Raw genomic sequence first — 15,545 nt, 5'->3', positions numbered from 1 at the left:
AATAAAAATTCCAATTAAAAACAGCAACTCGGAAAAAAAAATAAAAAAGCTGTCCTGAGTCAACAATCTTAAAATTGGGTAATGTTAGGGATACCAAATTTTCTATCAAACAAATGACCAAATGTCTCACATGGGTGTGGGGTCCGCAATTTTGTGGGCCCCACACCCATGTGAGACATTTAGTCATTTATTTGGTAAAAAATTTGGGACCTCTAGCATTTTCCTTTAAAATTTGTTCATGCTGTGGCCCACAATAACAGCTTTTAATATATATGAAAATAAGTGAGAACACTAATTAGTGGGCCTCACTATAAATGATTTGATGTTTTAATTTTGGTGTTGTATTTTTTTTTTATTGAGTATCATGTCATTAGTGATCTTTTTAAAGCTCCAAAATTAATGATCTCTGCCATTATTGTAATGTATATATTTAAATTTTCTGAATAATTTTTCTGGTTTATTTTCTGGGTTAATAAACTTTTCTGTATTGGAAAACTTTTTTTTTTTTTTTTTTTTTTTTTGTCTTTTCTTAATTTTCTTCTCAATTCAAGGCCTTCAAATGGAGTTTTCAAATAAATAAACAGAAAATGAAACCAATTTGATAGAATAATCTTTTCATGATCTTTCTATTACTACATCAAACATAAAAAATAATAATAATAATAAATAAACGAACTGCGAGTGAAATATCAGTCAAAATATAGAACTCTATCACTGGGAATGGAGTTATAGCCCATTGTTGCACGAGCTCTACCAGGCAATGTATACAAAGAAGAAGCCGAAGAAGAAACAAAAACAGAAGGTGGAGGCGGAGGCGGCAGCAGAGGAGGAGAGGGAGCCATCATAACTGGTGGCGGCAGTAGAGAATCTGACACGGCGGCGGAAGAGATTAACGAAGCATGATTAGAAGAAGCAGCAATGATATTAGTGGCAGCTTCTGTATATTTGTATCTGAATATCTCAGCTCTTACTGAATTAAGCTCAGCTTGTAAAGATTCAAGCTGTTGTTGCAAAGCTGAAATAGCACCCATGCATCCGTAGACTGGGTCTCTAAGCCTCACGTTCGCTTCATATACCAAACTGTTTGCTGCGTCTGCTCTTTGGCTCTCTGGTACTTCCTATAATATTACCCATCAAAATATAACCAACCACAAAATCAGAAAGGTAGTTGATTTTTCTGGGATGATCCATTTAGAGAGTTTTTAGGGTCTTTTTTTTTTTTTTTTTTTTGGGTTACCTTCTTCATTTTTTGAAAAAAAAAAAGGGAAAATTGTTTGGCTGTTTCTAAAAACTGCTTTTGAAAAAAAAGACAAAAAACAAAAAGTTGTTTTCACATAAAAATGCAATGGATCATGAAAACATACCCCAAATGAGTTGTATGGTGTGAATTTAGAATTGATGTGAAACTAACATGTTGTAATTTGTGTGGCTAATCCTTTGATTACTAAGGAGAGGATGTGAATTTAACTCCTATTAACAATTAATCACTAATCACTAATTTTTACCAATAAAAAAAAATTCAAATTGATGTAACGTAAATTCTAGCTAGAATGATTGTAACATATATGCATTTTTGGAATACTTTTTAAAAAATATATATTTTTTTTATTTTGTAGTATTGTTAATTCACATTTAAAGAAAAATACTAACTAGTGCCTAAAAATATCTTAAAAATAAGTGAAAAAACTAAAAATATATTAAGGTCAAGTTTGGCTATCCTAAATAAATACACACTTTTTATCTTTTTATCTTTTTTTTCATCACATCATCTCTCTATTTTTCTGCACATTTTTTTGTAAAAAAATAAAAAATACACTTATTTAGCTCATCCCAAACAACCCAAATGAAAAGCGTTTTGAATTCAATAAAAATTATCTTCTTTTTTTTGTTTTGTTTTTTTTTTTTTTTTTGTCTTATTCTTTGAATCGTAGATTTTTTTAAAGAAAGCTATTTTTTTTTTCGATCTTCTGTCAATTTTTGTTTTAAAAAAATATGAAAAATGAAAAAAAAAAATTAGAGAGAAAGAGACAGTAATATTACCATGAGCATCTTGGAGACGTTGCTTGCTCCAAAGACTTTGTGAACCGCAGCAAATTTGTGAGGTTCATGTGGGGAGAAATAGGGAGAAAAAGGGCATTCCTCAGCGCATCTTCTTCTCAAGAGTTTACATGCAGCACATGGTGTGATAGTGTTCAAGATCGTCCCTTGTGGTGGACCCCCCAATATATGTCTTCTTCCCATTTGATTATTATTATGATCAGAAGAACAAGTTACATCGCTGATCTCTCTCTTGATCTTCTTTCCTATCTCTTCAAATCTCTCCCTAAACAAACCCACCACACAACAAAGTCAACACATATTTTAGAAACATAGAAAATGGGGTTCTTCATAAATTCTTGCATATCTGTCTTCACAATAACAAAAAAAAAAAAAAAAAAAAAAAAAGCAATGGAAGAAAGACAGTGATTTGCTATTGTGAAGAGAGAGAGAGAGAGAGAGAGAGAGTTTTCTTGAATTTTCTGTGGTGTTTACCTTTCTCTGGACATTCAAGAATGCCACTGTGCCTCTCTAGTCGATGGAATTGAAGAGGTGCAGAGAGAGAGAGAGAGAGAGAGTTTGGAGAGGGAGCGGAGGAAAGAAGAATCAATTGGGGGAAAAAGAGTGCTTAAAAGGCAAGGTAACACAAGGAAAGTAGGTCAGTTATTTTTTATAAGAAACAAACAAAAGTGGAATAATATGAGATGGTAATACATATATATTTATATATTATGGTAGATATATTGGACTGGTTTTACAGTCCAGACAGATATGATTCTTTATTAATAAATGTAATCACCATCTCCACTTTATTTTTCAAAACAAAAAAATAATTTATAATTCATGAAAAAATTTATAACTTTAATTATTAATGTCCGTAAAATTTCTTGCGGATCTAAAAATTATTTTTAAAAAGTCATATTGACTTGTAATTGCCCCATATTTTTATTTTAAAATGTTATAAATTCATAATTTATATCACTAAATTCATCTATAATAGCATAATAGTTCAACCTTTATATGATTTGATTGTATTCATGGAAAATCAAAAGTTGACAAGTAACATGTTATATTATTGTGAATTAATTTTATTTATTTTTATTTAAATCAGAAATGATATTACAATAAATCCTAACGAATTACATTTATAAGGATATAAATCAAATACAATATATTTAATTAACATAAATAAGTTCTCAAATTGGAAGAGAAAAGTCCTAATAAATGCACAAATTTGAGCTATTGACTTCTTACTAGGTGTCAGAATTTTGACCAATCAGACTAATTCTATTGGTTCATTGTGAATTAAATTAAGCCCTCTCCAATTCCATTTCAACAATGAAAATTCACATTTATAATTTTTTTTAATGTCTTAAATTTTAATAATGTGTTACAATAATGTAAAAAAAAAAAAAAATGATATCTCTAAAACGTTTTGTTTGGGAAGTGAGTTAGTTTTTTAGCTATTTTAGTTTGGGATTACAAAACTTCGTTTGGATTGTATTTTTTAACTTTTTAGGCCTTGTTTGGTTTGTTTCTTAAAAAAAATTTTGGAAAAAATTTTCTACAAATAAATTTTCAACAATGATTTATCCCACTAAAAACATCACCACTAATAGCACTAATGCATTAAAAAAGTAAAAAATAAAAATAAAAAAACACAACTCCAAGACCAAAACATCACATCATTAATGGCGGGACCCACTGCCACCTAATTAGTGGGAGCACTAATTAGTGCTTCCAAGCATTTTTCATAAATTTTTAAGAGTAATCAAATCAAACAAATTTTTTCAAAAAAAATCTCAAAATTTTGTTTGGTTACCTACTTTCCAAAATCACTCTCTCTCTCTCATACACATCAAATCAATCACTTTTTTTTAAAACTCTCTCCCCAAAATAATTTTTCAAAATATTTCTGAAAAAAGACAAATTAAACAAATTTTTGTACTTTTTTACCTTAAAAATTACTCTACAAACACAAACCAAACACAACTTTAAATTTTTATGAAAGAAAAAATAAAATAATTATGATTTGAATATGATATTTAATTTTATTAATTTTTTAACATTTTTTTTTAAAAACTATTTTAGAATAATAACCCCGTGCCTAACAGGCATAGCCCAAAGCGAGGGGGCATAAAATAGAATGCCAGCTCCATCAAAGCTTGCCCACGTGTGAGTGTGAGTACTTGCAGCTATTGACTTTTGACAGCAACCAACTAGGCTTGCTTCACAAGTACTGTAGCCAATTAGGGTTCTTCATTTTCTAATCTTCGAACTCGCGTATGGTTATTTTCTTTTACATTTATTTAGGATTTTAAAGTTTTGCAAAATTACGGTTTGATCAAGAAAAATGTTAGGAGTACTAATTAAATTGATTTGAGTCTCATACTTAGCAATAATTAATTTTATCAAAAACATGTAAGTTATTAATAAAATTATTAATAAATATGTTATTATTTCTAATATTATTGATACAACATATATAATCGAATTGAGGATTCGATTTTTTTATATTTGACTAATTTATAATATTATTTTAACTGGCGTCAATAATAAGATGAAATGGGATAAAAAAATTAAAGCAAAAACAAAAAAACCGAGATATTCATTCCGAATTGGGGACACTCTCAGTTATTTGCCAATGTAAAAACTAAGGTTAAGTTTGACACTCAAAAATAATTTATTTTTTTATTTTTTTTCATCACATCATCTCTTTATTTTTCTGTATATCTTTTCGTAAAAAGATAAAAAATACACTTATTTAGGTGGTCATCTCAAACAATCCCTAAGAATATGTTTGAAAAAATATTAAAATAATTAAAAAGTCACTATTAAAAAGTTAATTATTGTTTTTCTTTTTGTGTACTTTTTTTTATTTAAAAAAAGTTAAAAAATTTACTAAGGATTGGTTTGGAAAATAGACTCTTTTAGTAACTTTTTAACTAAAATATGAGATGAAAAAAATTAGTATGTTTAAAATAATTTTTTGAATATTTATTAAAAGCGTGCAAAAAAATAGGGAGAAAATAAATTTTTGATTTTTTTTTATATATAATTTTTAAATTTTTAAACTTTTTTTAGGTCTGATTTGGGAAGTGGCTTATAAGTTAACTTTTTGACTTATTACGAAAAAATATATAAAAAATAGAGAAGTGATGTGACCAAAATAAATCAATAAGTCATTAAATTAACTTTTTTTTTACTTTTCAAATTTTTTGACTTTTTTAATCTTTCCAAAATAACCTAAAATAACAAATGGGATTGGGACATGGGACATCGAGTGGTCATGACATTTTTAATTTGAGTTTGGAAAATGTCTCGTAACTCAAATTTTATGGCTCAAAAGTGGCTCAAATAGTCAAAACGACGTCGTTTTGGCCATTTTTATGTTGTTCTGTACTCAAAACGACGTCGTTTTGGCCACTTGAGTCACTTTTGAGCCACAAAATTTGAGTTACATAGCATTATCGTTTGAGTTTTATGGTTATAAATATGGTTTTCTTTTCATTTTTTTAAAAAAAAATTTCTCTTCAAAATAAATTATCGCACGCGAGTCGAGGTTATAGTTGGTTATTGTGGGGCTGTGGGCGTGATAATATCGGAAGGGGATTGCATATCTTAAGGTTGTAATTTTTGAATGTGATACGTTTTATATATGTCACGGCTTTATAACACATTTGTTTTTTTAACGGCTTCTTATCATTATTATTTTTATTTAGTTGTTTATTCATTTTGGAGTCTATGGTTTTTAAATTTTTTCATAAATCCAGTAGATTATTATTATTTTTTTAAAATAAATTACAAATACACTCCTTAAGGTTTACTTAAAATATAGATTGTCTCATGTGATTTAGAAAATTACAAATATCCCATTGTTAAAAAAATTTAGTTAACAGAATTAATTAAAAAAATAAAATTTATAATTGCTCTCCTATACATTAATAAAATTACTTAAATTATTAATTAAAATATATTTTTAACATCATCAAAAATTGTTAATTGACCTCATGATTTACTAATAAAATGGATGATTTGTTATGAAATTAAAAATCTTAAGGGTGGGATGTAATTTCCCGAATCACAGGAGGTGATTCGTATTTTAATCAAATCTCAAGGAATGTGTTTTTAATTTATCTTTTTTTTAAAATGTTACTAGGTATAGCGTTTCTGGTTCAAACACTATCTATTTTGTATTCTGGACTCGGAATTCATAACCTTGTATGGTTGTTCATGTCTTTTTCCCCTTATTCTTCCTTATACATGATTGTTGGAATGTAGTTGTGTTTGGAGCAAATTAGTTGCTTGGTTTTCAAACCTTTGTTGCCCAAGTTTTTGCTCATCTGCTCGAGCGGCATTTTTTGCGCTCGAACGGACTTTGCAAACTCTCAGTACATTTGCAAGTCTGCAAAACTATTTGGAGAGTGTATTCTACGCTCGAGCAGCGTTTCCTACGCTAGAGTGGGTATGCGCTCGAGCGGCCATTCTTGCGTTCGAGCGATGTTCTTCTGTCTACAAAACTACTAGATGTGTGTATTCTGTGCTCAAGCGGCCATTTATTGCGCTCAAGCGGGAAACTTATTGTGTCTAACGCTTGAGCATCAACTCTTGCGCTTGAGCGGACTGTGTGTATATCAGTTCGCAGCAATACCTTTTCACATCACTTTTTCACATCTTTTTCTACCAAAACCCTAGATCGGGACTCTCTCTTTCTCTCTCTAAAACTCACTTACTCTCTACATTGTTACCTAAATCTAGTGATCTCTCTACCCGTATGCCTTTGTTAAAAAGGTAAAGCACCTCAAGGGCATCATTTTGATCGGAATAGACTTTGGTTTCGCCATCTTTGGAGTTCCTCATTTGCTTTGCTTGTCTTCTCTCTTTGAGGTAGGAACTCTCCACACTCTCTATAAGTTTTAACTTGGTCATTTTCTTGATGTGTAAGAAACATTGGGTTGTGTAGTAATTTTAATGAACCTAGGGTTTGGGGTTTCAATTCCAAAGAGGGGTTTTATAATGGATGTCTTAGAAATCGTTATGGGAATGGATATGACCTTGGGTCTAGGGTTTAGGATTTAGGGAGTTTTGCCCTAAAATATTCAAGTAATATTTTGCATAAATAGTGAAATTAGAAATGGGAATATGAAATTAGATGAATGATTATATAAATGGTGAAGTTGGATGTATATCACCTCCCACTTATGAAAATTTAAATAATCTATCTGTTGAAAAGATTGTATATCTATTTAGAAATATCTGTTTTGGGCTATCGGTGGAGGATAGCTACGATTGATGTAAAAATTACATAAGAATTAGGTAAATTGAAACCAATGGCTTATTGACTGTTATTGAATATGACTGTGTTTAATACATTGTATATGTATGATATTTGGGAGGAGAAATGGGATGTACTCCATGTTTAGGAGGAGAAAGTGGATGGACTCCATTGAATTAAGTTAGCCTGTGTGTCCAGGATAAAAGTCCCAAAAACATTATGTATACAAGGATGCCAATTCTCGCGGATGAAATTTTCGTAAAATGGCAAATTGAAGTGTTTGTGTGTAATGGTTGTGTAGTAAGAAAACCACTGTTCCAGTGGTCAAGCAAAGAGGACGGCAAACGAAGTATCGCTCGTGGTATGAAGGTCAAAGAGTAGGCTTCTTTACGCTGTGGATAACTTGCCTGAATCAATGGACCCACGAAATTTGTACGATTTGTTCATCAAGTTTAGAGTGGTAAAGGATGTGTTCATACCAAAAAAGAGAAAGAAATCAACAAATTCACGATTTGGGTTTGTTCGATATAACTATTCCACTACAGCTAGAGTAGTCAAATAGAAGGCTAATTGCTTGTGGGTTGATGATAAATCTTTGGTAGTCAAATTCGCAAAGTATGGTAATGGATCAGAGAAAAGGTGAAGACTGAACCCAATACCAACATGACAACCAGAGGTGAGTAAGATATCTACTATGGCCGACAAAAGAAAATGGAATCAAGGTACTGATGGACGGTCGTTTGCAGAGGTCATCAAAGGTACTGAATCAAGATGCACACCTAAGACAACTATCAAAGTAGAAGAGGTAGGAAATGAGTGGTTGTATGAGAGCCTGATCATGAGACTTAAAATGGGTTACTCTGTTTTGAGGTGAAAAATGAACTAAAAAAAAGATGTGTGTTGAATATATTGGTGAGAGAAAGTGGAGGTAGGGATGCAATCATATTCTTTAATTTAATGGAAGACTTGTTGAATAAAAAGTCTTTGCTCAAAGATTGGTTTCATGACTGGTGTGAGTACATCACTGAGTGGAGATCTGGTATGCACCTTTAACAAGAAAGGTATGTTGTGATCAGTTGTTACAAGGTACCTCTTAATTTATGGAACTCTAATACCTTCAAAAAAATTGGAAGGTTTTGGGGGGAGATGGTAAGTTTAGATGGAGATGTTTGCTCACCTAAATCATTTCGGTGTGGAAGGTTTAAAATAGTCACAAGTGTTATGGATCCTATAAGCACAAGCATGAATCTAGAGTGCAAAGGCAGAGTCTATCCTACAAGAGTTTATGAAGATCAGAGTACTGTGGATGCAATTACCACTTGCAAAGGAACTACAATCAATGAGGCAGAAGAAGATGGTTGCTCCAAAGTTAATAGAAGACTCCAACCCATTGAAGCTAACATCTTGGAGGAAGAAAAAAGATGACAAGGCAGATAAAGTAACAGGAGAATGTGATATGGAAAATGTGGACACGGCATTTAGGTTGAAGGAAAGAGTTGAGCTGGTGATTGGTGGTAGTTGGAGCCATGTATCAGCAGTTGAGGAGACTAAAAATTACGGGGGGAAATTCACATGAAGAGGGCACTTGTATGGTAGAGTTATCATTACCAGCGGAAATCCTGCAGCAGAGAAAGTGGTGCAATCATGTCACTCAAAAAGGTGTAGAAACTCTTATAGTGGCAAATAATCATGATACTACAACAAGGGAGGTAACCCATGCAACGGATGGTCAGATACTCACTCCAGGCTTTATAAAGAGCCTAAATGAGACAGTACAAACTAGGCCTGGCATTAGTCTAGAGGTAGTCTTAGGTCTTGATCAATCTGGGCTATAGCTCATTGAAGTAGCCCTTGACAATGCTCAACCCATTGGGCCAACTGGTGTTGGTCTCAATTAACCTTTTGAGAGGCCAGAGTGTGAAGTTCCAAGTGTGGGCTCCAAGTCAAAGGACAGTGTTTCTAATAGCCCATCTTTCTCAGGCACATTTAGCACCCGTACATAGAAATACAAAAGGAAAGGCATCAGAAACGAGGGAATCAAAAACCCTATGTTCGTTGGGAGATTTACTGGGTTTGCTAGAAGATTTGGTCAGAGAGGTACAGGAACAAGCAAAGGCACCCCCAAAGGCTCCACGTCCAGATCCACTGCTGCCCCTAAGTCAAACCACAATCCAAAAGTTAAGCAGCCAATTTCTGGTACTGATATATTTCAAGAGGCCTGTACAACACTCCAGATGGGGAAAAGTTTAGGTATTGATTACAAAGGACAGGAATCTGAAAGAATTAGGAAACTCACACACATGGAGGAGAATTGTCACGACCCAAACCCGTCCCCATGGGTTTAGCACCGTAACCGGCCAGTAATCCGAGATTACCGAAGGCCTGCTTAACAGTCAAACAGAAATACAGAGTACAGGGGCTGGCAGAAGCCAAAATAGTAATTAAAAGATGTCCAATGAGCTGTGACAATCTGTATGCAAAAAGACTTTTCAAGACACATATACAATCAGTACCAAAACAGTATGTACAATATATACAATCATTCAGGACAGGGACTTAATCCCTATTAGAACAGTACAGTACAATATCATTCAATCTATACAGAACATAAACAAAGAGGGGGAAAACTAAAACACCCCAAGCAGCCTCAGCTTGAACAGTTCTAGAACCTCAAAGTGAGGCACAAAGGTTGGCTTGACAAAACAGGAGTTAAGCTTGACGCCCCTAGCAACGGTTCGGTGCTTGAACACCTACATATATATATGAGCAGTGAGCTAAAGCCCAGTGAATAACATATACGTAAAGAGGTTAAGAATGAATGTCCTTTCAGTATTAAAAATAGTCATTTAAACAATATATCAATCATTCAGTTTGTGGCTCATAATTCATGCCATAACAGTCATTCAGAAACTATAATAGTCATATGTGGTACATCCAATAGCAAAGCAGTACAGCAGGTCTTAACAGACCGAGCAGTCAATGATGGCCATCATATTAGTAAACAATAGTGGTTCCAAACACAGGAACTGACAGAGATCTCTGTAACAGTAGCAGTAACAGTTCAGTAACAGTATATTGTTATGGATGCCACGAATACAGTTCACAAATAAGACAAACATTCATTCAGTAAACAGTGTCATTTCATAAAGCAGTACAATCATTTGTTCAGAAAATAATCTCAATTGAACATATCTTTGCAACATTGTTACTCACAGAGTTCTAGGCTACAGATAAGCTATTACGCGTCCTCGGATGCCAACCCTACACAGTTACAGAGTGAACACACACTAAGCTACACAGCTGGGAAATAATAACTTAATCCCTAATTGCCTTGGTATGGTTCTACATCAATATCCTCATTAGGATGCCTTAAACTAGGCCTAAGAATGCCTAGAATGGAATGAGGATGCAAAGATGCACTTTAAAAATATTTTCAGAATTTTCAGAAAACAGAGGTCCTGCTCGAGCATGGGTTTTCCCGCTCGAGCGGACATGCAAACAAAAGTCTTCGCTCGAATGTAAACTTTCCCACTCGAGCGGACTGCAAAAGTACTGGATGTGTGAAAATCACGCTCGATGGGCGCTTGACACCCACTCGAGCGTGTGACACAAGTCCTCGCTCGATCGTGCAAGACCCCGCTCGAGCGAACTGTAAACACAACAAAAGTGCTGGATACACGAATTTCCCGCTCGAGCGCCACTTACCCTGCTCGAGCGCCACTTACCCCGCTCGAGCGGGAGTCCAAAATCTGGAATTTTCAGATTTGAACCTCAAGCTCAAAATCAAGTTTTAATGCATCAAATTCGATCCTCTTGGGCCAATTTTCTGGAAAACACTTGTAAATTCATAGTTTAACATGATTCAAAACTCAATTTGTAAAATCAAGGCCCAAAGGTAGTTCAATTGAACACAAATTCAAACAAATTCCATGAACATGATGTAAAACATAACATGCATGAATTTAATCAACTTCAAGCTTTCAAAACATGAACAAATGAGCCAATTCTTTCTATAACAAGATGAATTCATAGACTATACTCAAGATATGGACATGCATGTAAGGAATTTATGAACTACAACCTCAAAACTTCAAAATATATACATGCATGCAAGAATTAAACTCTTAATTCAACAGATTAAGCCATATCTTGGCTCTAAACTTCAAAATTAACATAGACCATGCAAGGCACAACTTAAACTCACAACCAAGGAGATAAGTTCTAACCTTAGGTCTTTAAACTCAAGGATATAAGCTCAATTGTACAAATTCTCTACAATTTCTTCAAGTCTCCAAGCTAATCTTTGTTGAAACCAAGCTCTCCTAACTCTCTCTCTCTCTCTAGTCGGTGTTGGTCTTATGGAAAGGCTGAGGAAATGATGTATCTAATGTATAATTCAAGCCTCAAAATATGATATGAAGTGGGCCACTAAGTGGTAAAGTTGTAAATAAGGCCAACTCTTGTAATTTATCAATATTTAATCTAATTTAATCATACCAAATCACATTTCAATTAAATATACCATAAAATCATATAAATCTTAATTAGCACAAAACATCAATCAATTTTAGATTCGGCTGCCGATAAGGCCTTCAATTTGCAGTTTAAAGCATAAAACATGAACAGATAATTTCACAGTCAACAGATAGAATTGCATTCAAACTAGCACAATCAATCAATCAGTTTAATAATTCAGTCAGTCAGTCAATTAACATGCTTAATCATAGATTAGCACTAATCAGTAGTGTTATCAATAAGCAGTGGTGGGGGTTGCCACAAGAATGATGAGGAAAGGTTGGGAAGAGAGATTGGTACAGTGGAGTAATTAGCTCCAAATGGGTGGAAATAGTGAAATATTTATTTTTATGACGACACTTAGCTGGAATATCAGAAAGGGTTGGTAGGCTTGAAAAGAGAATGAAGATTAAAAAATTTTTACTAGATAGGAAAATTGATATGGCTCTATTTTAAAAAATAAAAAAGTCAAGCATAACAAGCTTGATGGTGAAAAGTATTTGGCCCAGGGATAGGTTGGAGTACATGACTATGGATGTAGTATGGATGGCAAGAGATCAGTTATGCATTTAGGACCCAAATGTCTTTCAGCTCTCAGATTGTTGCAGCAGCAAAAACTTTGTTTTACTCTCAGGTAAGCTTTACAACTCTTTTGATTGTGTAATTGTAAATATCTATGCTCCCACTGACATTATAAGGAGAGGGAAATAATGAGAGTCTCTATTAAATCTGAAAACATTTTTCCCAAATCCTTGATGCTTTGGTGGTGACTTCAATGAGATAAGGACTTTAGAGGAAATGGTAGGAACATCAAGAAGGGATAGGGGTATGAAAGAATTCAATGAATTCATAAATAGATGTGAGGTGGTAGATGTGTAAATGCTAGGTAGAAAATATACATGGTGTAATGCCTTTGATGGAAATAAATGGAGCCGAATTGACAGATTTCTTATTAATCCAGAGTGGATAGAGAGGTTTAAGCTCAAACTCTAGGGTCTTGCTAGAATAGTATATGATCACTATCCTATTGTGCTCATAGAGGATGAGAGGGATTGGAGGCCTAAACCTTTCAAGTTTTTAAATGCTTGGCTCTTGCATCCTAATTTTGTTCCTTTTGTAGAGACAACCTGGAGAGAAGCACAGTGCTTTGGGAGCGCTGGTTTTATTTTGTAGAGAAAGTTATACAGTTTGAAGTTGGCATTAAAAAAATAGAGTAAAGAGGTGTATGGTAATGTTGCATACAAATTATAAGACTTTGAATGTGAACTCAATAACCTGAATCTGATAGCTTAATGCAGGCCTTTGGAGGATGAAGAATTGAAGTTGAAAAGAGAGACTAGAAGTGAAATGTGGATGCTGAGCAAGAGATTGGAATGGGAATGGCTTCAAAAATCTAGGCTGGCATGGAATCTAAAAGGGATAGAAACACCAGATTCTTTCATGTTATGGCTACCAGCAGACAAAATAGGAATACACTTAATTCCATCATAATAGGGGATGTAGTGCTTGAGAAGCCTAATCAAGTCAAGTCTGAGGTGTGGAATTATTTTTCAAAACATTTCACAGAAGATTGGAGGATCATAGCAGTGCTAGTTGGGGATTTCAAGAGTGTAAGGCTGAGTGACTCATTCCATATGCTTGAAGCAGAATTTTCTGAAGTGGAGATCTAGGCAACTGTTAGAGATTATAATGGGAACAAAGCCCCAGGGGCAGATGGTTTCAAACTGATGTTTTTTCAAAAAAACTAGGAGGTGATCAAAGAGGAAATGCTCAACTTTATAAAAGAATTCCATACCAATGGTAGATTGACTACAAGACTAAATAGCACTTTCATCACACTCATACCAAAGAAAAATAAAGCTATCAATCTAAATGAGTATAGACCTATAAGTCTGGTTGGTGCAGTATATAAACTCCTCTCTAAAGTTCTTGCTACTAGACTAAAAAGAGTCTTGCCCACAGTTATTGGTGATTCACAATCATCTTTTCTGGGAGGAAAGAGTATACTTGATGGAATTTTGATTGCAAATGAAGTTGTGGATGGTTGGAAAAAAATCAACAAAAAAGGGGTTATGGTTTAAATTAGATTTTGAAAAGGTATTTAACTCCATTAATTGGGATTTCCTTTTCTGAATGTTAGCTAACTTTGGGTTTGGTACCAAATGGATTTCCTAGATTAAAGAATGTGTTTCTACTGCAAGGCTCTCAATACTAATTAATGGCTCACCAACCAACGAGTTCAACCCTCAGAAAGGCCTCAAACAAGGTGATCCCCTATCACATTTCCTATTTATTTTGGTCGCCGAAGCACTAAATATTCTTCATCAGAGAGCTAGAGAGTTGAGATTGCTAAAAAGGGCAGTTATTGGTGCCATTCATGTAGTGATCTCTTATTTGCAATTTGCCGATGGCTCTTTACTGTTCTGTGAAGCTAAGCTGTCAGAAGTTCTTTACTTGAAGAGGATCCTAAGGTGCTTTGAAATAGCTTCAGGGCTTAAAATCAACTATCATAAAAGTGTGCTTTGTGGGATTGGTACTTCTGATTCTGTCCTTAGTGACTTTGCCTCCTTGTTGAATTGCAAGGCTAAAAAATTACCACTTAACTATCTAGGATTGCCTTTGGGTGCTAGTCCTCAGAGGAAGAAGACATGGAAACCTGTTATTGATAAATTTAAAATAAGGCTTGCTGGCTAGAAAAGGAGATTTCTATCTTTGCAGGTAGATTAACCATGGTGAAAACAGTGTTGTCCAGTCTACCAGTGTACTATTTGTCTCTGTTTAGGCTGCCTGAAGGAATAGCTAAGGAGATATATAAAATCCAAGCTTCATTTTTATGGGGTGGCACAGATTTGAAGAGGAAAATCCATATGGTGAAATGGTTAGAGGTAACTAAAAGCATCAAGCAAGGTGGGCTAGGCATTCGAAGAGTTCAACATGTGAATGTGTGCTTGCTACTAAATGGTGGTAGAGGTTTGCTTCTAAACATGATTCAAAGAGAGGAATGGGTACCTCATCTCAGCCCAAACATCAACTTCTCTAGAATTTGGAGTGACATTTTAGCAATAGTTGAACAGAAAGAAACTTTATTCATACACTATATTTCCCAACTACAATTAAGAGTGGGTAATGGTTGTAGAATTAGATTCTGGTATGATAAATGGTGTGGAGATATCTACCTTAAAGATGAATTTCCAAGGTTATTTCGGCTATCTAATAATAAGGTGGGATCAATTAACGATCTAGTGGAGATTGCAGGCCAATCCCATAACTGGTCACTCACTTTTCGTAGACCTCTATTTGATTGGGAAAATGAGGAGCTACTCAAACTCAATGGAATTTTACGAGCTGCCCTTGCATTGAATCTGGAGATCAATGACAGAGTTGTGTGGCTAGCAAAAAAATCAGATCAGTCATTTGTTTCTGTTCTCTACAATCATTTCAATCTTGATTTTGGAGGCAATGTCAGCTTTAGTAGAAGGGTGAGGATCAATTAACTCCTTCCCAAAGTGCAATTCTTTGGTTGGCTTGTATGGAAAAATAAGGTGAAAACATCAGTTTTCTTGCAAAGGCTTGGTATCTTGGATAGGAATGCATCTTCCCCGTTTACTTTTTATAAGGCCCAAGAAGAAACAATTAAACATCTGCTAATCCTTTGTCCTATGGTGTAGAGGGTTTGGTCAGGGTTGTTGTAGTGGTGGGGGATTGTTTAGGTGGTACC

General features: G+C 34.2%; 2 protein-coding genes across 2 annotated transcripts; one reads left to right on the top strand and one right to left on the bottom strand.

The window, feature by feature from the left end:
* Window positions 1–577: 577 nt before the first annotated feature.
* On the bottom strand, window positions 578–3,631 carry LOC145806685 (LOB domain-containing protein 15-like). The gene is made up of 3 exons (XM_082904253.1): window positions 2,533–3,631; window positions 2,041–2,323; window positions 578–1,118 (listed from the first exon to the last, which is right to left on the bottom strand). Exons 1-3 carry the CDS (start codon window positions 2,544–2,546, stop codon window positions 690–692), a joined length of 726 nt encoding a protein of 241 aa, XP_082760379.1. The 5' UTR covers window positions 2,547–3,631; the 3' UTR covers window positions 578–689.
* A 10,925-nt stretch (window positions 3,632–14,556) lies between these two features.
* Window positions 14,557–15,321, top strand: LOC145807007 (putative mitochondrial protein AtMg00310). The gene has a single exon (XM_082904903.1). The coding sequence runs from the start codon at window positions 14,557–14,559 to the stop codon at window positions 15,319–15,321; it is 765 nt and encodes a 254-aa protein (XP_082761029.1).
* The last annotated feature ends 224 nt before the right edge of the window (window positions 15,322–15,545 follow it).

This window comes from Camellia sinensis, chromosome 14 (genome assembly GCF_055761805.1).
Source record: "Camellia sinensis isolate YWXY chromosome 14, ASM5576180v1, whole genome shotgun sequence".
Taxonomy (NCBI): domain Eukaryota; kingdom Viridiplantae; phylum Streptophyta; class Magnoliopsida; order Ericales; family Theaceae; genus Camellia; species Camellia sinensis.
This window is presented reverse-complemented; position numbering and strand designations above follow the sequence as displayed.